This window comes from Ranitomeya variabilis, chromosome 6 (genome assembly GCF_051348905.1).
Source record: "Ranitomeya variabilis isolate aRanVar5 chromosome 6, aRanVar5.hap1, whole genome shotgun sequence".
Classification (NCBI taxonomy): Eukaryota; Metazoa; Chordata; class Amphibia; order Anura; family Dendrobatidae; genus Ranitomeya; species Ranitomeya variabilis.
The window spans coordinates 322,778,357-322,802,582 of NC_135237.1; the positions used below are offsets into that span (position 1 = coordinate 322,778,357).

Consider the following 24,226-nt stretch of genomic DNA (forward strand, 5'->3'; position numbering starts at 1 on the left):
GTGCTGTCATGGGCCTCCGAAAAATGCAGCTACCCGTAAGTAGCTTAATGCTTTTGGGAATAACCCTTTAATAGCGGCTATAAATTATACATGAGACTACCATATGAAGTAGCTTAAAATTATCAAAATGTAGTAAAGCAAAGTATTAAAGTTGCTCAGCTTTTTGTTTTATTGGTGTAATTGCGTGAAGGGCAGAATTTCACTTTGAATGTAGAAACCAATAAATAAGTGAATGAACTGTAACCCTTGCTTTCTCTAGCAAATATAGGGTTATAAAGGGCAGCCAGCTCTGTTGTACACCAGTATTCAGCTTCTGTTTAGGATCAGATACTAGGAGTCTTAGTGGCTGGGAAAGTACAAAATCGCTACTTTTGGCAACGATGACTGTTCATTTGAGGTTGAAACAGAGATAAGTTGTGCAAGCTGATGGATTTGTCTCTTGGACAATTAAATATTCCCATTTGGATTGAAGGGAGAGGGACACTAATCTGTTCTGAAAAGATAAATTAGGTGTTCATACTAAAATTGGGTACTAGTGTCAAAATACGGGTCATATTTCAACTCCAATAAAATGTTAGAGAGAAAAGTTCATTTTTCAGCAAGTTATTCATCTTCCTTCACATAGACAAATTTACATCTTTCCTTGTGAAGCTTGTGTTTTTGTCCCTGGTTTACGCTGTCTGACTTTTTGTTTTTTTTTCCCCCCCTCCCCATCCTGTTACTTTATTCACCAATAAACATTTATCAGCTCTGAACACATTCATGACATTCTAGAGCTCGATCTAGAATTAAGAACACCCAGAATAAAATTAATAAAAACCAGCACTGTTATAAACAGGCATAAAACATACTCCAAAATATAATTATAAACAAGAAAGAGTACCAAACTACCCATAAAAATATCAATTATTTATTAGTTATCAATAAAATAGTAAATACCATAAACACAAGTATATTAAAAGGATTATATGGACAAACAAATTATATAGTGAAGGACACAAACAAAGTCCGACACAAATGCTAGTATATAAACAGGACCTGAAATTCAATGACCAAAAATGTAAATATTGCAGCAGTGTCACAGCAAGATGGGTATGTTTAGGGTTAATTAAAAGCGCATTAACACCATAGCTATGGCCCCATATAAAAACCCAAATCTTTGAACAATATGCATCAGAAACAAAAATGTCTCACCCAGGTATGTTCTTGCAAATGGTAAGATTACGCAGCCCCAACGCGCGTTTCGCGTGGGCTTCCTCAGGGGGCTGAGACATAGCTATGGCCCCCTGAGGAAGCCCACACGAAATGCGCGTTGGGGCTGCATTGTCTGACCATTTGCAAGGACATACCTGGGTGAGACATTATTTTTTTCTGATGCATATTGTGCAAAGATTTGGGTATTTATATGGGCCATAGCTATGGTGTTAATGCGCTTTTAATTAACCCTAAATATACCCATCTTGCTGTGACATTGCTGCAATATATACATTTTAGTCATTGAATTCCCGGTCCGGTTTACATATTAGCATTTGTCGGACTTTCTTTTTGTGTCCTTCACTATATAATTTGTTTGTCCATATAATCCTTTTAATATACGGTACTTGTGTTTATGGTATTTACTATTTTAGTGATGACTAATAAATATTTGATATTTTTATAGGTAGTTTGGTACTCCTTTTTTCTTGAATATAACGCGATCTAGAATTGCAGCATGTTTATAGATGCAATTACTGTGGCAAACTCTTGAAACATCCCTTTTGGTGAGACGGATAACTACTATAATTATTATATGTAAGGAAAGAAGGCTGCAGTGTGTAATTTCTAATATTTTCTGATAAGAACCTCCTTGTGGAATGATGTGACCATCATGTTTTTAGGTGTATTGTTACCATCGTAGTCACATTTGAGGTGTCTGTCATATCCAGATTGTTTTTATTACATTTGTTGTGGCAAAAGCCACATCTGTTTTCATTAGCTGGGAATAAATTCTTTGATCAGGTAACTCTGTAGATTGTTTTGAGCATGGGTTATTACATAGGTGGCGCTAAAATATTACTTCTTCCTTGACCCATTCTGATATTCTTGATAAAGGCTGGCAAAGGCCAATCTACATAGCGTCAATTTCACATTAAATGTTCATTAGTAGTGATCGGAAAATGATCGCCAAACAAAAATTCGGCACAAATATGGTGCTTTCGGATTCATGATCGGAAACGAGAGCAAAATGTTATAAAATCGGTAAGTGCAGGAAAATATTTGCGTTGCCACAAAAGTGTTTTCAGCACTTTAGCAATGATAATGGTGGTGTATCATGAGCGTTTGGCACGTGTTTGACTATTGGAGGGGGATTGCAGAGGTGAGAGGCGTGGCGTTCTTGTAAACACAGCAGTAATTTTTTTTTTTCCTAACTTTGTGTGCACATTGCGGATAGCATCAGGGTGCAGGAAACTCACAATGCCCTGATCTAACAACTTGTGTCATTGGCTGCTAAAATCACATGTCCCTCTCCATATAAATAGTGGACATCTTGTTTTAGCACCATTTTGACACTGTAACAGCGCAGCGAGGCAGCTCCTGACGCTGGCACTGTTAGCAGCTAGATTTCAGCTAGTTAGGTGGTTGTAGATCAGATAGTCTAGCTAGCTACAGTCCAGTGTGGCTGTTAAATTTACCTTCCAGCATTTTTTTTTGCCATTACTGAGGTCCACATACAAAGCCAGCAGGCACATGTCCTACAAGTGTGTTGTGCACTGCTTCTATTGTGCTCCATGTACAAGTGTAGTGTTCTAATTTTTTTTTTCAGTAGCTAAATGTGAAACAGCCTGCTCTATCCCACCTTGTCATTTAGTGTTGTGGTGATATGATACTGTCTGCAGACCGAAGGCACATTAAAAAAAAAAAAATATATAAAATTTTTCAGTTGCAAAAAGTTAAACAGCCCACCGTATCATTGTCATTTTCTTGGGTTGAAATTAAGCTGTAGAGGCCTGATCCAGAGGCACACAAAAAATTCTTCTGTACCTAAAATCATACAGCAGGGGACATATGCTACAAACCGTTTGAAAGTCAGATCTTCTTTGTCATACAGGCCTCATCCACACTCAAACAATTTTCTTCTGTGACTAACACGATACAGCACGCCATATTTCATCTTGGAATTTACTGTTGCCGAAATTCGGCTGTTTGCAGAGGTGGTGCAGAGTTTAAAATCTAATTTTTTGTTGTGAATACTGTGCTCCTACCACACTATCTGAGCAACATGACTGGGGAAAAAGTGAGGTTGTGGTGGAAGGGGAATTAGACTTGGTGTTCAAGGTGTACATAGGGTAGGTGGTAATGTTTGTGAAGGCATTAGTAAACCAACATCACGTCCTATGCAAAGACCACTTTTGTTACTGGACCGGCTACTCCATTGCCTTTCTTTGGCAGATGCACAGCGGTATGCCTTGTTGATGAGGCCCAGAAAGAGCATGTGCTCAAGTGGATGGCAAGCACAGCTTCAAGTGGCCTCTCCTCCTCTTCCTCCATCTCAACATCACACCAAGTATACTCCACAGAGGTGGCACACAAATTCCCATTGCTTACCCCCACATCCCAACTCTCCAACTGTAAAACTGACTGTACAGAACCACAGATAGAAGAGTCTGAAGAGCTGTTCACATATTCTATGCCATAGTCATCAGAAGTGTACTCATAAGCCTGAGTCAAGAAGAGGAAATCTGCACCGATGCCCAAATTTTTCTTTAGCTTGGATCTGGCGCAGGATGAAGTAGGGTCCAAAGAGCATCCAGACCCTTGTCGTCAGATGTTAACCCCTGGGTGGAGAGGTGATCCTGATGAGACTCTGATATCTGAGGCTCACGCTGACTGTATTGTGCTGTCAAAGCAAGAAGAGGAGGAGGGTAACTCCAAAAGTGAGTAATGTGATAGCACAGAGGATGATGATGTGTTAGATCCCTGTTGGCGTGAACATAGAGGCACACAACTGAGCAGGTCATCTGAGGAGATAGACGAGGAGATTACGTTGCGCCGTACATAGCAGACATGCAGGGATGCAGCCACAACGAGCAATGCATCCTCGGCCACAACTGTGGCTGTGACTTGCAGCATCCGCGGGCCTTTTTTGACACTGCAAAGGATGAGCCCACTCACGTCATGTGCCAACTTTGCAAAAAAAAAAAAAAAAATCTTTAGTCGAGGTAAAAAGTGCATTAATTTGACTACTACATTTATGAACCTTCACATGCGCAATCAACATGCGTTACTGTGGGAATCCCCCTGCGTAAAAATGCAGACCAGCAGACCTCCGCAACCATCAGTCGCCCCATCAATCGCATCTGCTGCTTCATCCTCTGTTACGGTACCAACTATTGAGACGCAGTTCTTCCACCGCAGAACCTCGAGTTATTTAACCGCTCCAATCACGCTGACTTGAGAGCCCGCCATCAGCTGTAAGAGAAGCAGACATGCCTGCTGTTTTTTTTTTTTTTTTTACTGATTTTAGAGAACGAGCACACCACAACTTTCTTTATCCACCGTAACTTCTCCGCCTGCACCTCTTTCACAGTCCAGCAGTTTGTCCTATTCACTGTACTCCACCCTCTCACAGCTCTTCAGCCAGCCCACGGTTCCACAGTTGTGGTCATGTAATAGATTGTTTACTCCTAAGCATTACAAATCTAACAGGATGAACTCCACCATCTCCAATCTGTTCACCACGGAAATGCTACCTTTCCGCCTGGTAGATACAGATGGTTCCCGAAAGCTGATGGCTGACAGTCCCCTAGTACCAATTGCCCAATTGCCATTACTTTTCTAAGAAAGCTGTGCCTGCGCTACACCAGCATGTCGCAGACCTCATCCGTTCCTTGACTATATCTGTCTGCCAGGGTGCATTTCACCACAGACACTTGGATGAGTAAGTATGGCCAAGGGCTTTACATCTTGCTGAAAGGGCACTGGGTAACTCTAGTGGCTGTGGGGGCAGGCACTACTCCACAAGTCTTGGAATCCCCAAAGCTTGCAGGACAAACCTCTACATTTAACACTTCCTTCACTGCTTCTGCCTCCTCCTGCACCTTCTACCTCTGCCTTAATGAGACACGTGTTCCAACAGTGCAGACTGAATCCCCACCACCTCTGTACTGCTCAGCAAGGGCTCACCACAATCGGGCAGTATTAAAATTGATATTGCCTTGTAGATCACAGTCATACAGCTGATAAGTTGTGGACAGCTCTACAGGCTCAGTTTGATCAATGGCTGCATCTGCTGAACCTGCATCCTGGGAAGGCTATGTCTGATAGCTGTGTGAGCATGGTGGCGGCCCTATGGCGAGGCAAGCTCACACACGTGCCTTGCATGGCTCACGTCCTCAACTTGGTGGTACAGGGTCTTCTCCGCCATGATCCTGGCCTGAATGAGCTGCTCCAGAAAGCACATAAGAGTGCTCATTTCCGCCATTCGCATTCCTTAGGTCATCCACTTGCATCAATACTGAGGTCTTTGTCCATGTCAGTTAACAGGTTGATATGCGATGTGCTGACACGGTGGAATTCCACTCTGTACATGTTGCAGTGACTGTCAGCAGCAACGAGCCCTGACGCCGTATGTTATAGCCTAGGCCAACGGAGTACGGAAGCGACGCATATCACGATTACAGAGTGGTCACAGATTAAGGACCTCTGCACCCTTCTGCACCATTTTGAAATGGCTACTAAGATAGTTAGCGCTGATGACGCGGTCATCAGCATCACTATTCCAGTCATCCATATGCTGGAGCAGACTTTGAATAGCCTGTAGGAGGAGATGGTGGTCCCAGAAGCGGATGAGGAAGCAGAGGAGGAAGCGGAAGGGATAACATTGTCTCTAAGTTCCAGACTGTCATCAAACAGGCTGGTTGCAAGGGAAGGTGGATTACTGCGATCGAGGGGGGCTGGTGATAACGGTTATCGAAGGTGCAAGATCCAAGGAACAAATGGAGGAGGAAGAGGTGATGGGCGAGCAACTGTCAGATGAAGAGGATAATCCTCCCCTCTGTTGTTCGTGGTTGGCGGGAGGAGACAGAGGAAATGAGCCTCAGTTACCCAGCCACCAACACGGCATGGGCATGGACCTCATGGTAGGCACTCATATGTCAAGCTCGATCTGTAACATGATCCACGTATAGTTATGATTAGAATTACTGCTGACTACTGGATTGCCACTCTGTTAGATCCACGTTATATAAAACCAAATTTTGCCAGATGCTTTCTGCCCTGGAAAGGGGAAAAAAACGTAGAAAGACAGATGATTACCTGCCTAGGCCTCCAAACAAATGCACTATCAGGATGCAGTGGACCCATGTTGTTAAGATGGCGGCAACACAGGTGCAGAATTACCGATGAGGCAACCGCTCACACCCTTCCAAACTAATGGAGGGGGTGGCTGCTTGGCATATTACTGCACATAAAAGACTTGTATGTGGCGCTGTTCACACATTGGAGATGCACAGCATCCAGATTAACAGCCTAGTAGTGACACCCTTCTATTAGATCAGGTGGGCTACCCAGTGCTATCTAAATGCACCCCATGTGAACAGACATTTTTTTTTTTTAGGGGCTGTCTTGCTAATTGCCTATCGTTTCTTCCAGTTTGTTCCATTTGCACAACAGCAGGATAAATTGATTAACAATCGGTGTTTCATAACTGGACAGATTGATTTCACAGAAGTGTGATTGGCTTGGAGTTGCATTGTGCTGTTTTAAGTGTTACATATATATTTTGAGCAGTGTATTACAATGTGGTTGGCTTCTCTACAGGAAGACATCAGATTTATTCAAGAGATGTGTTGGCTTGAAATCTGTAATGCAGGAAAAGGATAACCATTAATAACCATAAAAACATGATCACCTGTGGGTCCCTTGTTAATCTCCGTTCCATGCTCAATGTGAAATCTAAGATTTCAGTCTGTATCAACTTGTTGTTTTTTTTTACATAAAAATCGTAAAAATATTGCTGTGTTTTTTTTGCCTGAATCACTGGTTGAACGCTCAATGTAGTTGCTGCTATTTAACAAAATAGAGTAACTGACTTTCCTTAGCAACATGTCACCCATGTATGACTGGAGACACTGTGATCTAGACTCTGTAGTTATGCTTCTCTAACCTCATCATGTTTTCCCTGAAATGCTGCTTTGCCAAAAGTCTGATATATACAAGATAATTGTTACTGTATATTATGGTTTACTTCACATGTTGCAGCTGCCTTGTGTGGGGTTTTTTTTCTTCAATGTTTCTAAATTCTAGCAAAAACATTCACAATCCTTTTCAAATATGGCAAAAAAACGCAATGCGACTGCAACATGTAAATACAGTCTTATGACACAATTTAATAGGGTGTTGGTGCACATAATACATATTGTTGATTTAGGATGGTGTATGTAAAAACAAAGCAAAGAAAAGTGTTAATAAAACAACCTTCCCTCCCCCATGTAGTACCTGTCACTTTCAGGCCACCATGCATTGAGCTTTATATCCCTTAAATACTCATTTGTGGATGATGACTTCTTTGAGTTGTCTTGAAAGAGTTAACTGTCTGTGTGAAGAGTAAAGATTATCTTATCTCGCATTCTTCCCCAGATTATCCCTTTTGCACACATTTTGGCTTGTCATAATGTTTATATTACACCTGTATTAGCAGCAGACAACCCCAGCTTTCATCAGTCCTTACATTAATACTTGTTTTCACAGATTAACTAGTTGACAAGTTTTTCTTTCTCCATGAACATTCCTTCAAAAGGGAAAGAACAAAACAACAGGAGAGAATGAATGTGAAGGCTACCACACTGCGCAGAGGGTCTCTGACTATCTGCTGTGAGCACGATTCACGGCGGTGCCAACCGACTGGCAGAGTGGGTTTTTTCCTGCAGTCTTTCATCACATTGCTGAAGGATGATGCGGTGTCGGTCCATGAGCTGCTCAGGACAGGATTGCTGAATGTCTAACACAGAACCCAGTCATGAGGACATGAGAACACTTAATCGGGGCTTTTGAAAGGAAAAAATAGCTGACTGATACATTTTTCCTTTGTTTGTTCTTCCCTAGTGTTGAGTCTATTTATATTACTGTGTACCCTTTACATGTGCAGCTCAATGGGGATCATAGTTAGACTAGTTTTCTTCCTCAATACCCTAAAGAAAGAAGAAAAAAAAAACCTCCTCAACTCATATACTTGTGCGGTGTCCTAGCTGAATGCTAGAACTCTTACCACTAGAGCCATCTCTTTATGTTGACAGCTTGGGCACCTAATTTGCTTGTTGTAATGTTACAATGCATAGTTAGTTTATAGGTTTTTTTTCTCCTTTTTGTGTCTTTACAAACTGACATTTTCAGCACTGAATCGCAGGAGTGATTTATCACACATTCCAAGACGTCTGACGATGTGGACCTGTCAGTCACAAGGGATGAACCATGTTTTGTGGTTTGTCATTCACAGGTGCATGGCATTGTACGTCGATCAAGCTCTTTCAACACTGGGAGGATTGAGCATCTGTACAAGAATCCACAAGCTCATATAGAAGGAAGTAAGGCCATTTCTGTATTCCTTTTTACTGTTTTTATTCAGGTCTCCTGTAAGACAAAATATCCAAAAATATTTCTCCATTCTCCCTACATAGACATTTAAACTGTGCAATAGGCAGAATATGCTAACTTAACTATATATGTGCTTTTAAAATATACATTTTCATTAAAGCATATTCTCCTGTACTTGATATTATTAAATGGGTTTTCCAGGCTCTAGACAAGTTACTGAATAGTCATCAGTAGAATAGAAGGACGGCGTCCAAACTTGAACTAAGTAAAAAATCTTCATTTTATTCTGCCAAATACAGTGCAACATTTCAACATCTTAGGCTACTTTCACACTAACGTCGTGCACTGCACGTCGCTATGCGTCGTTTTGTAGAAAAAACGCATCCTGCAAAAGTGCTTGCAGGGATGCGTTTTTTCTCCATAGACTTGCATTAGCGACGCAGTGCGACGCATTGACACACATCGCAACCGTCGTGCGACGGTTGCGTCGGTCCGTCACCACCAAAAAACGTTGCATGTAATGTTTTTTGGTGCGTCGTGACCGTCTTTACCGACCGCGCATGTGCGGCCGGAACTCCGCCCCCGCCTCACCGCACCTCACAATGGGGCAGAGGATGTGTTGAAAAACTGCATCCGCTGCCCCCGTTGTGCGGCGCTTGCACAGTATGCGTCGGTACATCGCAACGTCGCATTGCGACGTGCGTCGTACGACGCTAGTGTGAAAGTAGCCTTATCTAGCATACCCCATAGTGCAATCAGTAGTTTATAACATTACTAATTAGTGAAACCAATAGGAACAAGTATCACCTCCCTCTTACTAACAAATCCACACATAACCTCTAAAAACTCCCTGCACAGCATATTTATTACATATAGTACAAATGGAACGGCGTTGGCATACATTACAAAAATTAACAAACATACAGCTCATGTTTCAAATGTCATAAAATGATTTCAAAATCTCAGAATCCCTACTGCGGCCACCTCCTTGTAGCTATGGCAACAAGTCCACCAATCTAGATGGTCCCCAGATATGAGGTAACGTAATGCATCCCGATATCGTCCAGTCCTAGATCGTATCTTGGTGCATCAGGCTGTCACATGACTCTCTACACTTCTCTTTTCCCGAATGGACAATATCTTTATCGGTAATTAAGTCACCTGACTGTTAATAGAGGTCACATGACTATGGGTCCTGTATGTTAAAGGTAAAGAGAAACTGCTGCATAATGAAATGTCAAAAGTATAAAAAAAAAATAAAAAAAAACACAAAAAAGAAATAAGTGGGGAAGAAAGAGGGAAAAAAAAAATCCTTTCTAAGTATAATCAAAAGAAGGAAAAGGCAAAGCCCATGGAGGGGAGACAGAAAGGGACAAATAGACCTTTCCATGGAACCAACCACCAGAAATTCTAGTCAAACCATAAGACTGTGTGCCCACGTTGAGTCTTTTTATGCATTTCTGCTGCATTTTTTGCCACAGCGGAAACGCTAAAAAAAAGTATTCCCAAGCAATCCTATGGGATTCCGCAGTTGTTGTGCCCATGTTGCGGATTTTCCCGCTGCGGAATCGCATAGCGGTAAAATCCGCAGCATGTTAATTTTCTGCGGATTCGCGGCGATTCCGCAGCCATAGGATTGCATTGAAGCGCTCATTTTACGCATGTGGCTATGCCCACCATGTGTAAAGTGAGCGATTCATGTGCGGATGGTACCCAGGGTCTGGAGGAGAGGAGACTCTAATCCAGGCCCTAGGTACAATATTACAGTAAAAAAAAAAAAAAAAGACATACCTTCTGATGGCCCCCGGAGTCCTCCCGGCTCTCAACGGTGCACGTGACTGCTTCCGTTCCCAGGAATGCATTGCGCAAATCATCTGGGATGACGTTGCGGTCACGCGACCGTGACGTCACAAAGGTCCGCGCAAAGCATCCCTGGGAACGGAACGTATCGGGAGCACCGCTAAGGAGATCGGGAGCCGTCGGAAGGTGAGAATAACCATATTTTAATTTTTTTATTTTTTTTTATTATTATTTTTAACATTCTATCTTTTACTATTGATGCTGCATAGGAAGCATCAATAGTAAAAAGTTGGTCACACTTGTCAAGCACTATGCTGGACAAGTGTGACCAACTTGTCAATCACTTTTCCAATTGATGCTTCAAATCGCTTGGAAAACGCAAGCATTCTGTAGGCTAAATACGCTTGCAAAACGCTTGTTATGCAGTAAAACTAATGCGTTTTATCCACGGCAGGGAGTTGCGGAAATGCTGCAGACATTTCCGCAGCATTTCTGCAATGTGTGCACATAGCCTAACTCTGATGTCCCATAGATGAGCCTTAAAATAGGAAAAACAAAAATCAATAAAAACAAACTGAATAAAAAAAAAACACAGCAAAATATACATATCATAAGCATCCAAGGATATTCTACTCCAGATTGAAACACTTAGAGGAGGTAATACTGGTTCCTGTTGGGGTCACTAATTAGTAATGCTATTAAAATCTATCTACACTGTTGTGTGTATGCCTGATAAAGACTGGGATTGTCAAAATGTTGCACTGCATTTGGCAGAGTAAAAATATTTTTTCTTTGCTAAAGTCTGGATGTCGTCTTTCTGTTCTACTGATGATGAACTTATCCAAGTGTGCTCCTTGGAGATTAGGATGCTGCATCTGTGTGGGTATGATGACCTGGTTCGGGAAGGCCTTAGAGTACTGGGGCTAACTTTCTACTTTCAAATTACTTAATAGTGTCTGCGTGCATTGCGCACACTCCCAATTTTTTTCTTTTATTGCCAGTGCTAGTGTGCGGTCACCTGACAACAAAAATGTGATTAGGATAGTTGTGGTAACATATTGACTAGATTCTCATCCACGTCTGTTCAAACCCTCCTACAGAAGCACTCCCATCTAAATTTTCATTTTCTTAATATATTGCGATCATATTATATATCCCTGTGCACTTATAATAGCTCATTTTGCCCTTCTACCCAATTATTTCTTATTTTATTATGTCTATGATGTCATAAAATTAAAAACTGACTAGCTGAATCCATCTAAGTTGTATGTAGAAACAGGAGGTCTCTTTTTCCCTTCATGAGTTATCAATAGAACTACAATTCTACCACACTGCAAAGTTCCTTGCAGTAAAAAAGAGAAAATTCAGCTCACCCTTGTAGGTACTTTCATAGTCCATGAAAGAAATCCGAGCACAGAAGGGCGCCTCTGCCTGACGCTGAAGACTGGTAAGAGAAGACAAAGTTTTCCAGCTCCGGAGGTAAAATAAAATAAATTTTTTTTCACAATAATAAAAAGAGAAAGAGGTTAGCTGCTAGGACATAGACCGGTATTTAGCGGGGGAGAAATGCCGTTGTATCATTGAACGCGTTTCAAACACGCGTGGTGTTCTTAGTCCTCGGTATCACAATGAGCAGTCAGATTCAGAATAAAAATACCTTGATCAGGTGAAAGGCATACAGGATAATTAACAAGCGTAATAAAAACCAACACATGTCAAATGACAAACAAAAATTACGTGCAAAAAACAAAAAATGTTAAATATATATGTTAATAGTGCAACATAATTTCCTTTTTTAGGTTTAACACTAGAGGCACCCGAGTATTTAGTAGATAAATCCAATATGTCTCCCTATCGCATAACTTTCTCCCTATCCCTACCATGTAAATGATTATGAACTTGTTTTATTGCAAATACTTTAAAGTGCATAATTTGCCTGTTATGAATTGTAATAATGATTTGAAACATTGGAGACATGGCGGGTTGTAGGTTGAGTGATGTCAAATAAATGTTCTCTGATCCTGTCTTTTAATTTTCTGATGGTAGAACTTACATAATATAACTTACATTCAACGCATTCAATTATGTATACTACATGATTAGAATTGCAATTTATGAATTTTACTTTAAAGGGTTTTTTTTTTTTTTTTTTGAACACTAGGAAGTTGATGGTTTTTTTTTTTGGAACATGAGCAGGTCTTGCAGGGATGTTGTCCACATTTGAATAAGCCTGTAGTTGATAACCAGTTAGGCTACGTTCACATTTGCGGTGTGCGCCGCAGCGTCGCCGCCGCAACGCACAGCGCAAATGTGAACACATGCACAACGCAGCTTTTTGCGCCGCATGCGTCCTTTTTTTCATTGATTTTGGACGCAGCAAAAATGCAACTTGCTGCGTCCTCCGCGACCCGACGCGGGCGCCGCAGGGACGCATGCGGCGCAAAAAGCAAGTGCACCGCATGTCCATGCGCCCCCATGTTAAATATAGGGGCGCATGATGCATGCGGCGCCGCTGCGGCGCCCGCCGCTGCGGCGGGCGCCGCTAATGTGAACGTAGCCTTAGAGAGATTTTTCATTTTATTTGGATCATAAAATCTGGGGGACAAAGAATTGCCCAGAGTTGGCGGTCGCCTGCAAACTATTTTTACACCATTTTTAAGGATTTTATCCATAGTATCATCTCTAAGGACATTAAGATTACGGTATTTTTTTCAATAGCAATGAAACCTTTTTTGCTATTAAAAAAAAAATCAGAAAACGTCCCACCAAGAGAAAATACCCAAATTGGACTATAGATCGTGCTATTAATATCGCGGCTACCAAAAACAAGTTGGAACGTATTACAGCGGTTTCCGACCCTGAATGTGTTCATACTGTCCACAGTTGCAGCAAAATCAAACATAATCCTTTTCAGGAAAAAACAGTATTGGTTCTTGCATACAGCACCCATTTTAAATTGATTTCCGACATTGTATACCGTAATCTAAATGTCCTAAGAGATACTATGGATAAAATCCTTAAAAATGGTATAAAAATAGTTTGTAGGGAGCTCCAATTCTGGGCAATTGTCACCCAGTTTTTATGATCCAAATAAAATGAAAAATCCCTCTAACTGGTTATCGACTACGGGCTTATTCAAATGCGGACAACATCCCTGCAAGACCTGCTCATGTTCCAAAAAAAAATCAACTTTTCTAGTGTTCAAAAAAACTTTAACATAAAAAGCTTCTTACACTGCAATTCTAATCATGTAGTATACATAATTGAATGTGTTCATTGTAAATTTTATATTATGCAGGTTCTACCATCAGAAAATTAAGACCGGATCAGAGAACATTTATACGATATCGCTCAACCTACAACCTGCAATGTCTCCAATGTTTCAAATCACTTTATTACAGTTCAGAACAGGCAAATTATGCACTTTAAAGTATTTGCAATAGAAAAAGTTCATAATCATTTATGTGGTGGGGATAGGGAGAAAGTTATGCGATAGGGAGGCATATTGGATTTATCTACTAAATACTCAGGTGCCTCTAGGGTTAAACCTAAAAAAGGAAATTGTTGCACTATTCACATATAATTATCATTTTTGGTTGTTTTGCTTTTGCACGTAATTTCTTTTATTGTCATTTCACATGTGTTGGTTTTTATTACGCTTGTTAATTATCCTGTATGCCTTTCACCTGATCAAAATATTTTATTCTGAATCTGACTGCTCATTGTGATACCGAGGACTAAGAACACCACACGTGTTCGAAACGCGTTCAGTGATGCCACGGCATTTCTCCCCCGGTAAATACCGATCTATGTCATAGCAGCTAACCTCTTTTTTTTTATTTTTGTGAAATAAAGATTTTTTTTTCTGATTTTTACCTCCGGAAGGTCCACCTTCTCTTCACCTCCTGACCCAGCTGCTCCACTTTTCTCCACCTGCCAGGGAACAGCAGTGAGTTAGTCTTTAATGATGACTCGCACAGGGATAACAGATGTCCTGTTTCTACATAGAGCTTCAGGATTCAGCTACTCTGTTAATAATCACGTGACATGTAGACCTAATGGAAAAGAGAAGAATTAACTTGGTAGAAAGGCAAAATGAGCACTTGTAAGTACACAGTGCTATTATAGTATGATTACAATATATTAAGAGGATAAAAACTTTTGATGGAAGTGCTTCTTGAAGCACAAAATGGAGCCATATAAAATTTCAAGCATGTAAAGGTAAGGTAAATTTCCATGCTTGGTATGTATGCATTATTGCAGCTTCCTACATGGTGCTGTAATTAATATAGGGACATATGAGACCATACTGTGTTTCATATGCTTTACTGGTTGTGTCGTGTCGGTAAACTTGTTCATACATTAGTATCTAATTGTTATAAGGGGTTTACCAGGCTCATGAAAGACACAGAAAAGTACCTATGTGTCTGACTGCTCACTACATGATGCCGCCATAGCTTAAAGTACTGATTTTTCTATTTTGTCGTGCCTACCTCTGTATAGTACATCTGTTTTGGTGCTGCCAGGGTTTACTGTGTAATAACTGCAGTTCCCATGAGTTCTCTACTAGACCTGTTCTCTATATATGACAGCTTACAGTTCCTGCTATTTTAAGGCCGTGCAGTAATTGCTTCATAACTAATTCACCTGTTGGATAAAATAAATCTTGTCCACCAACACAAACAGAATATAAATTTTTTTATTTACAAGATTTGCATACAGTAATACTCATTTTCCTGTAAAATCCACACAATTTGGCAAATTCATATCTCTTCAGATCCGCTCAGCTCTACTGTCTAGGTCTATAGCACTCCAGTATTGAATTGTCTCTAATATATCAATATAAAAAATTAGCCAGTCAGCCAAATGTATTTAGTTATAGAGGCAATAATTCCCTGGGCACACACTAGCATATTGCTAGTCTGAAGTACAGCTTAGCAACCATAGGTGAGAACAACATAAAAAAAAAAAAAAAAAAATTAACAAAGCTTCACCCCCAAAGTTGCTATGGTGTGCTGGCCACCTCATATTGATATATTATATACTACTCCATACTGGAGCGCTGTAGACAGCCAATATTAAGGTATCATGGGAGAGACAGAAGTTGTGCTATAGAGATGAGCAGATCTGATGAGATTGGAATTTGCCAAATCACCCAGATTTTACTGGGAAATTCAATGTGCAGCAAATTTCTCTGCAATGTGAATCTCTTAAGACCTAGGCTATGGAGAGACCTTAGAGCATTATAACGTAAATTATAAAACAAAAACAAAAATCTCATCACTTCTCACCTTCATTGTTCACTGTTCCCTTTGGTCTTTCGTGCTTCTCCTTATTGCCACCTGCTGAAACCCAGAGGGTTTTCACTTTAGCCCAGGATACACATACACATTATCCAGGAGAAAATTCTCTGGCGTATTAGTTGCCACATTCTAGATGAGGCTTCATGAAATCCAGTAATCGTGCTGCTGGGAGAACTTGCAGCATAAAATACACTGTAGATTCCACACCATGTCAATTTATGCTTTTAATTTCACAATTTCAATCAGTCTTAGGTCGGCGTCACACTAGGCGTATGAAAATACGGTCTGTTTTTTACGGCCGTAATACGCAGAAATGTTCCCAAAATAGTGATCCGTATGTCATCCGTATGCAGGGTGTGGCAGCGTATTTTGCGCATGTCATCCTCCATATGTAATCCGTATGCTGGATGAACTCATATGAACTCGAGCATGGGAAAATATTCTGAAAAATTCCCATGCTCGAGTTCATATGAGTTCATCCAGCAGGGTCATTCCATGTCAAGTGAACCAATGATTTTTACCATTATATTTTTAATTCTTTTGAGATTTTGTTATTTGGTAATAGTGTGTCAGAGAATGCAAAATGTGGAGAAAAAAAATTCTAGATATTTTTTTTAAAATTTTTATTGATTTTCAAAGTTCGGAAAAACTGCGAATTTCGTTGTTGCCTGCCTTTACATTTCTCCCCATAACTCGGGCTAGAAAAGAGATAGAGAAACAAAATAAACACCATTCTACTCAGAACTGTACAGGTTTTCACCAGATATGTCACAAGAGTATCTTTAATAACATTTTACCTATGCGAACGCAAGCGCAAAACTTTAAAACGCATTTCCGAAAAAAACGTTTAATTTAAAAATTTCAAAAACTGCACATGTGCCTGCTCTGCTCCTAGCCACTTCTGCACCAAAATACAAGCTGGGATCGTGGTGGGATCATATTTTAAAAAATAAAACTATTACAGTGTCAGTTCAAAAATCTTGATCTCAGATCTGTTCAGCCTGTGGTCTAACAGTGTGGGGTCTAGATTTACCAAATAATCCATGATTGCTAGATATTACAGTATTATTTATTATGTTACAGAGTATTAGAAGCAGGAGAGGACAGAGGAGAAGCTTTGTTAGGCTACGTTCACATTTGCGTTGTGCGCCGCAGCGTCGGCGCCACAACGCAAACAAAAACGCAGCAAAACGCATGCACAACGCTGCGTTTTGCGCCGCATGCGTCCTTTTTTTGATTGATTTTGGACGCAGCAAAAATGCAACTTGCTGCGTCCTCTGCGCCCCGACGCGGGCGCCGCAGGGACGCATGCGGCGCAAAACGCAAGTGCGACGCATGTCCATGCACCCCCATGTTAAATATAGGGGCGCATGACGCATGCGGCGACGCTGCGGCACCCGACGCTGCGGCGCAGACCGCAAATGTGAACGTAGCCTTAGGGCTGAGGATGACCAGGGGTAGACGGTGACTGCAGAGCGGATGACAGGCCAGCAGCTCGGGCCTCCAGAGGCCATATTCACACCAAATCTTATCACCCAGGAGAGGTAACTCCTCAAATTGGGGGAGAAAAATATTCTTAACATCCAGTTCATGTATTGTACAAACCAGGACTACAAAGAGGAGGAGGAGAGTTTGTGAAAACATCAGTTACAGGAAGCAGAACCCATCACAGGGACTCAGCAATACCGGACTGTCATCCCATGTAGTGGAAATAAAGACAGTGACGTCCATGAAGTGGTAGAAGGCAGCACAAGATCGGCAATGGATGACACAACTGGATATGTAACCTGTGAATATGATCAGCGCTGGTGGCGGCTACTGGACTCTCCAAAGATTGTGAAAATGAAGACGTAGAAGTGACTTTTTTGCACCTTCTGGTCCAGCGCCGTCCTTTGTGTATCCAAGAAAACCAGACATTGGAAAAGTTACAAAAATCAGCTATAACTCAGGTGGAGCCGAGCACCATGACAGCCGCACATACTCTGACACAGAGGGAAACGGCCATTGCTAGTGAGCGCTTATGGATAAGATGACATTTCACCCACTAGAAGGGACACATTCTGGATCAACATGTTAGGGCATGTTAGGTTAGGCTATGGGTTGAACTAGATGGACTTACAGTCTTCCTTCAACCTTAATAACTATGTAACTATGTAACATTGCTGATAACAGGCCAGTGTAAAAACTTACTATTAATTGTTTGATTAGTTCATATTTTATAGTACGAGGATTTAACTACTGTACTGTTCTTCTTAAACACTTCAGAAATGACATGTTTAGTGATATAGTAGAAAAAAAATTGTTCCATGTATAAATAGGTGGTAGAAATATTGGTTCTTTTAATCTTGTTTTTAACATATAATTAGGATCAGACTGTATTTAGAAAACCACACTTGAGGATGTGATCACCTTTTATCTTTTGGCTTGTTCAATGCATTCAGGTTGAAAATGCTGAGCAAGTTGTTATGATGATTAAGATGTATTTATTCTGGCACTATGGTATTTGTTTTTTGCGTTTCTTTATTGTTACATATAAATGTTGAATGCAATAAGTTGTAATTTGAAAAGAAAAAGGGAAGAAACTCACACAAACATAAAATCAGATGATTCAAGGCTTAAAAAAAAATACAAATGTGATAGATCCCAAATTGAATCCCTGTACAAATATAAACAAGGTCACAAGTAACACACATGCATGTTTTCAAAATTTTAAAACATACGTTTTTTTCAGAATTGCGCATCAAAATGTTTAATTTGATTTCACCAAAACAAAATATAAAGAAACATAGTCTTGTGACATATCAAATGAAAGCCGGTACCGTTCTGAGAAAAATGATGCCTCTCCCACCTCTTTATCTTAATTCTAGCCCGAGATATGATAAAAAATGTAAAGCCATACCAGGCCAAAATCTGCGCTTTATTAAAACTTTAAAAATCTGTAAAAAATTAACTGATGAAGGAAAAAATTCTAAACTTTTAATTTGTAATTAACTAAAGTTGTACTTCATAAAAACAAAAAAATAAACAAAATCTAAAGACGTCAGGTAAAAAAAATATTCATATTTGGATCACTTGATATGGAATGACCCAGCAGAGGGCGCATCACCACGACTCGAGGTAACTACAGGACATTCCCCTGCATTCCATTCATTCACCAAGTTTTACAGACAGGAGCACAGCTGCATTAGCAGAGCTCCTGGGTGTAAAATGATTTAACCCGTTCAGATGGATTTACAGCGTGGGACAAGACTGAACGACGGAAGGTTTGGAATATTGTTTGTTTTTTTAACTTTGTTTCAGATGACAAGTCTACTGGTGGATTAAGAGTATAATAAAATATTAAAACACCATGTGTCTTTATTTCATTAAAATACTTTTTAATTTTGTGTGTGTGCATTTTATTAACCATTTCGTACTATAGGATTAATAATGGATAGGTGTCATAATTGACGCCTCTCCATTATTAACCTGGCTTAATGTCACCTTACAATAGCAAGGTGACATTAAGCCTTCATTACCCAATATCCCACCGCTACACGGGAGTGGGAAGAGAGATGCTAAGTGCCAGAATAGCCGCATGTTACAGATGTGCCTTTTCTGGGGTGGCTGGGGGCAGATGGTTTTTAGCCAGGGGGGGCCAATAACCATGGTCCCTCTCTAGGCTATTAATATCTGCCCTCAGTCACTGGCTTTCCCACTCTGGCGGAGAAAATTGCGCTGGAGCCCACGCCAGTTTTTCCGCAATTTAACCCTTTAATTTAATAGCTAGAGCCCCCAAATTTGACACCAAGACACTTCTTACATTAGTAAAGAGGAATATGTAATAAAAGAAGGGATATGGGATGGTTTACTGTATGTAAACCATGTGTCATATCATGTCGGGTTTGTGAAGGAGATAGGAAAAGCCGGCAATTGAATTACCGGCTTTTGTGCTATCTAGCGCTGAATTAAATATAAATACAGTATACATATATCTATCTATCTATCTGTACACATTTATTCTACCTATTTTATTCTATTCTGTCAGTGTGATTTTACTGTACACCGCACTGAATTACCGGCTTTTCTAAAGAACACCGCTGCATATTTCTGGCAAGTCAAACGCATGGTCCGTGTGTAATCCGTAATTTTCTCGCCCCATAGACTTTCATTGGCGGATTTTTGCTTAATATGGTGACAAACGCAGCATGCTGCGATTTTCTACGGCCGTATAAGACCTTATAATACGGATTCGTAAAATACGGCAGGTAGGAGCTGGGCCATAGAGAATCATTGTACCATATGCAATCCGTATTTTCTGCGCCTCTCATACGTCCGTAAAACTCGCTACTGTGACGCCGGCCTTATATACATATTGAAGCCGATAAATTTTGAAGATCTGTTCCAACAAAATGTATCAAATTCCTAATTTATTGCTTATTTCACACTTTAGACATGAAGTTGCACTATGGAGATCTGACTGATAGCACATGTCTAGTAAAAATAATTAATGAAGTAAAACCCAGTGAAATCTACAACTTGGGTGCACAGAGCCATGTAAAGGTAAGATGCCCTTTTCTGTTTGTTTCCTAAATATAGTGTAATATTTCATTAGGTGTCCATGTGAAGTACATTCTGGTCATACTTTGTGTTGCCTATTATATTGTGTTCATACAAAGTAACTAATGATTTAGTACATCTGTTGGGGTGGTGCTGCACAGTCATTTTACATAATTCTATAAAAATGCGGGAAGCAACATTGGTATTTGACAATTAGCCACACATAAACAAATTATATGCCCCTTTCATCTTTTTTTTTTTTTTTTCCTGGTTGGCACCGTAACTATAAAGTGTTTGATAACAATTCAATTAGCATAAATAAGAAACCATTCTAATTGGTCTAATTGTGCTATTGATCAATGCGTTGGGTATTACTTTGTCTTAATAGTAAACCCTTATAAAGTTTTGGTATACCATTCATATTGGGGTAATACAGAATCCTTCTGAAGACCCATGGAGAGTATAAGTATAGAAAGAAGCCTTTGATTTCAGAAAGTAATTCCAGTATAGAGAAGAGCATGCAGAAAGAGCCTAACATATCATACAAGTTACTCCAATTTAATAAAAAATCAGACAAATGTGTGTAATATATTTATAAATACTTTAACCCCTTTCTGACATATGACATACTATCCCGTCGAGGTGGTATGGGCCCGTATGACCTCCGACGGGATAGTACGTCATCACCGATCAGCCGCGCGGCCAATCGGGGCCAGGTGTCAGCTGACTATCGCAGCTGACATCCGGCACTATGTGCCAGGAGCGGTCACGGACCGCTCCTGGCACATTAACCCCCGATCTGTCACTTCACTGTGATGTCCCCCCCCGGGGCAAAGTAAAAAAACAAAATTCCTAAATAAAGGGAAAAAAAATATTGTTCCAATAAATACGTCTCTTTAAATTAAATAAAAAAACAAAAAAAAAGTAAAAGTACACAAATTTAGTATCACCGCGTCCGTAACGACCCGACCTATGAAACTGTCCCACTAATTAACCCCTTCAGTGAACACCGTAAAAGGCAAATAACGACGCTTTATCATACCGCCAAACAAAAAGTGGAATAACACGCGATCAAAAAGACGAATATAAATAACCAAGGTACTTCTGAAAACGTCATCTTGTCCCTCAAAAAACGAGCCACCATACAGTGTCTTCAATGAAAAAATAAGTTATAGTCCTCAGAATAAAGCGATGCAAAAATTTTTTTTTATATAAAATAGTTTATCGTATAAAAGCGCCAAAACATAAAAAAAATAAATGATGTATCGCTGTAATCGTACTGACCCGAAGAATAACACTGCTTTATCAATTTTACCAAACGTGGAACGGTATAAGCGCCCCCCCCCCCCAAAAAAAAAAGGAAATTCATGAGTAGCTGGTTTTTGTTCATTCTACCTCACAAAAATCGGAATAAATAGCGATCAAAAAAATTCACGTGTCCGAAAATGGTACCAATAAGAACGTCAACTCGTCCCGCAAAAAACAAGACCTCACATGACTCTGTGGACCAAAATATAGAAAAATTATAGCTCTCAAAATTTGGAGACGCAAAAGCTATTTTTTGCAATAAAAAGCGTCTTTTAGTGTGTGACAGCTGCCAATCATAAAAATCTGCCAAAACAAACCCTATAAAAGTAAATCAAACCCCCCCTTCATCACCCCCTTAGTTAGGGAAAAATAATAAAATTAAAAAAAAATGTATTTTTCATTTTCCCATTAGGGTTAGGGTTGGGGCTAAAGTTAGGGTTTGGATTACATTTACGGTTGGGATTAGGGTTAGGGGTGTGTCAGGGTTAGGGGTGTGGTTAGGGTTACGGTTGGGATTAGGGTTAGGGGTGTGTTTGGGTTAGGGTTTCAGTTAGAATTAGGGGGTTTCCACTGTTTAGGCACATCAGGGGCTCTCCAGACGTGACATGGCATCCGATCTCAATTCCAGCCAATTCTGCGTTGAAAAAGTAAAACAGTGCTCCTTCCCTTCCGAGCTCTCCCGTGCGCCCAAACAGGGGTTTACCCCCACATTTTGAATATCGGCGTACTCAGGACAAATTAGACAACAACTTTTGGGGTCCAATTTCCCCTGTTACCCTTGGGAAAATACAACGCCGGGGGCTAAAAAATAATTTTGGTGGAAAAAAAAAGTTTTTATTTTCAGTGCACTGTTATAAACTGTAGTGAAACACTTGGGGGGGTTCAAAGTTTTCACAACACATCTAGATAAGTTCCTTGGGGTTCTTTTTCCAAAATGGTGTCACTTGTGGGGGGTTTCAATGTTTAGGCACATCAGGGGCTCTCCAAACGCAACATGGCATCCCATCTAAATTCTAGTCAATTTTGCATTGAAATGTCAAATGGCGCTCCTTCCCTTCCGAGCTCTGCCATGCGCCCAAACAATGGTTTACACCCACATATGGGGTATCCGCGTACGCAGGACATAATTGGACAACAACTTTTGGGGTCCAGTTTCTTCTGTTACCCTTGGGAAAATAAAAAAAAAATGGGGGCGAAAAGATCATTTTTGTGAAAAAATAGGATTTATAATTTTTACGGCTCTGAATTATAAACTTCTGTAAAGCACTTGGTGGGTCAAAGTGCTCACCACACATCTAAATAAGTTCCTCAGGGGGTCTACTTTCCAAAATGGTGTCACTTTTGGGGGGTTTCAATGTTTAGGCACATCAGGATCTCTCTAAACACATGGAGTCCCATCTAAATTCTAGTCAATTTTGCGTTGAAAAGTCAAATGGCACTCCTTCCCTTCCGAGCTCTGCCATGCGCCCAAACAGTGGTTTACCCCCACATAAGGGGTATCGGCGTACTCAGGACATAATTGGACAACAACTTTTGGGGTCCAATTTCTCCTGTTACCCTTGGTAAAATAAATGAAATTGGAGCTGAAGTAAATTTTTTGTGAAAAGTTAAATGTTCATTTTTTATTTAAACATTCCAAAAATTCCTGTGAAACACCTGAAGGGTTAATAAAGTTCTTGAATGTGGTTCTGAGTGCCTTGAGATGTGCAGTTTTTAGAATTGTCACACTTGGTATTTTCTATCATATAGTCCCCTCAAAGTGACTTCAAATGTGATGTGGTCCCTTAAAAAAAAAAAATAAAAAAAAAAATGGTGGTGTAAAAATGAGAAATTGCTGGTCAACTTTTAACTCTTAACTCCCCAACAAGAAAAAAATTTGGTTTCAAAATTGTACTGATGTAAAGTAGACATGTGGGAAATGTTACTAAGTACTAGATGGTGGCCCGATTCTAACGCATCGGGTATTCTAGAATATGCATGTCCACGTAGTATATTGCATGTCCACGTAGTATATTGCATGTCCACGTAGTATATTGCATGTCCACGTAGTATATTGCCCGTCCACGTAGTATATTGCCCGTCCACGTAGTATATTGCCCGTCCACGTAGTATATTGCCCGTCCACGTAGTACATTGCCCGTCCACGTAGTACATTGCCCGTCCACGTAGTATATTGCCCAGCCACGTAGTATATTGCCCAGCCACGTAGTATATTGCCCAGCCACGTAGTATATTGCCCAGCCACGTAGTATATTGCCCAGCCACGTAGTATATTGCCCAGCCACGTAGTATATTGCCCAGCCACGTAGTATATTGCCCAGCCACGTAGTATATTGCCCAGCCACGTAGTATATTGCCCAGCCACGTAGTATATTGCCCAGCCACGTAGTATACAGCACAGAGCCGCGTAAACACATACTCGCCTTCCGCAGGCGCGTTGTAGCTCTGTCGCCTGTATGGGGTGCAGGCGGCTGCTTCCGGTCTCAGGGTGTGATGACGTCGCGGTCACGTGACCGTGACGTCATGGCAGGTCCTGCTCGCGCAGGTGCGCAGGACTTGTGATGACGTCGCGGTCACGTGACCGTGACGTCATGGCAGGTCCTGCTCGCGCAGGTGCGCAGGACTTGTGATGACGTCACGGTCACATGACCGCAACGTCATGGCAGGTCCTTCTGCCAGACCATCCTTGCCAACGGAACGTGCCG

General features: G+C 40.7%; 1 protein-coding gene across 2 annotated transcripts in view; it reads left to right on the forward strand.

Moving 5' to 3' along the window:
• Positions 1–24,226, forward strand: part of GMDS (GDP-mannose 4,6-dehydratase) — a 964,998-nt gene that overhangs the window by 232,415 nt on the left and 708,357 nt on the right. For both annotated transcript variants that reach the window (XM_077269772.1, XM_077269773.1), the window contains exons 4-5: positions 8,474–8,561; positions 20,107–20,216. In XM_077269772.1, the coding sequence (XP_077125887.1) occupies positions 8,474–8,561; positions 20,107–20,216 (198 nt within the window). The remainder of the gene's footprint in view (positions 1–8,473; positions 8,562–20,106; positions 20,217–24,226) is intronic.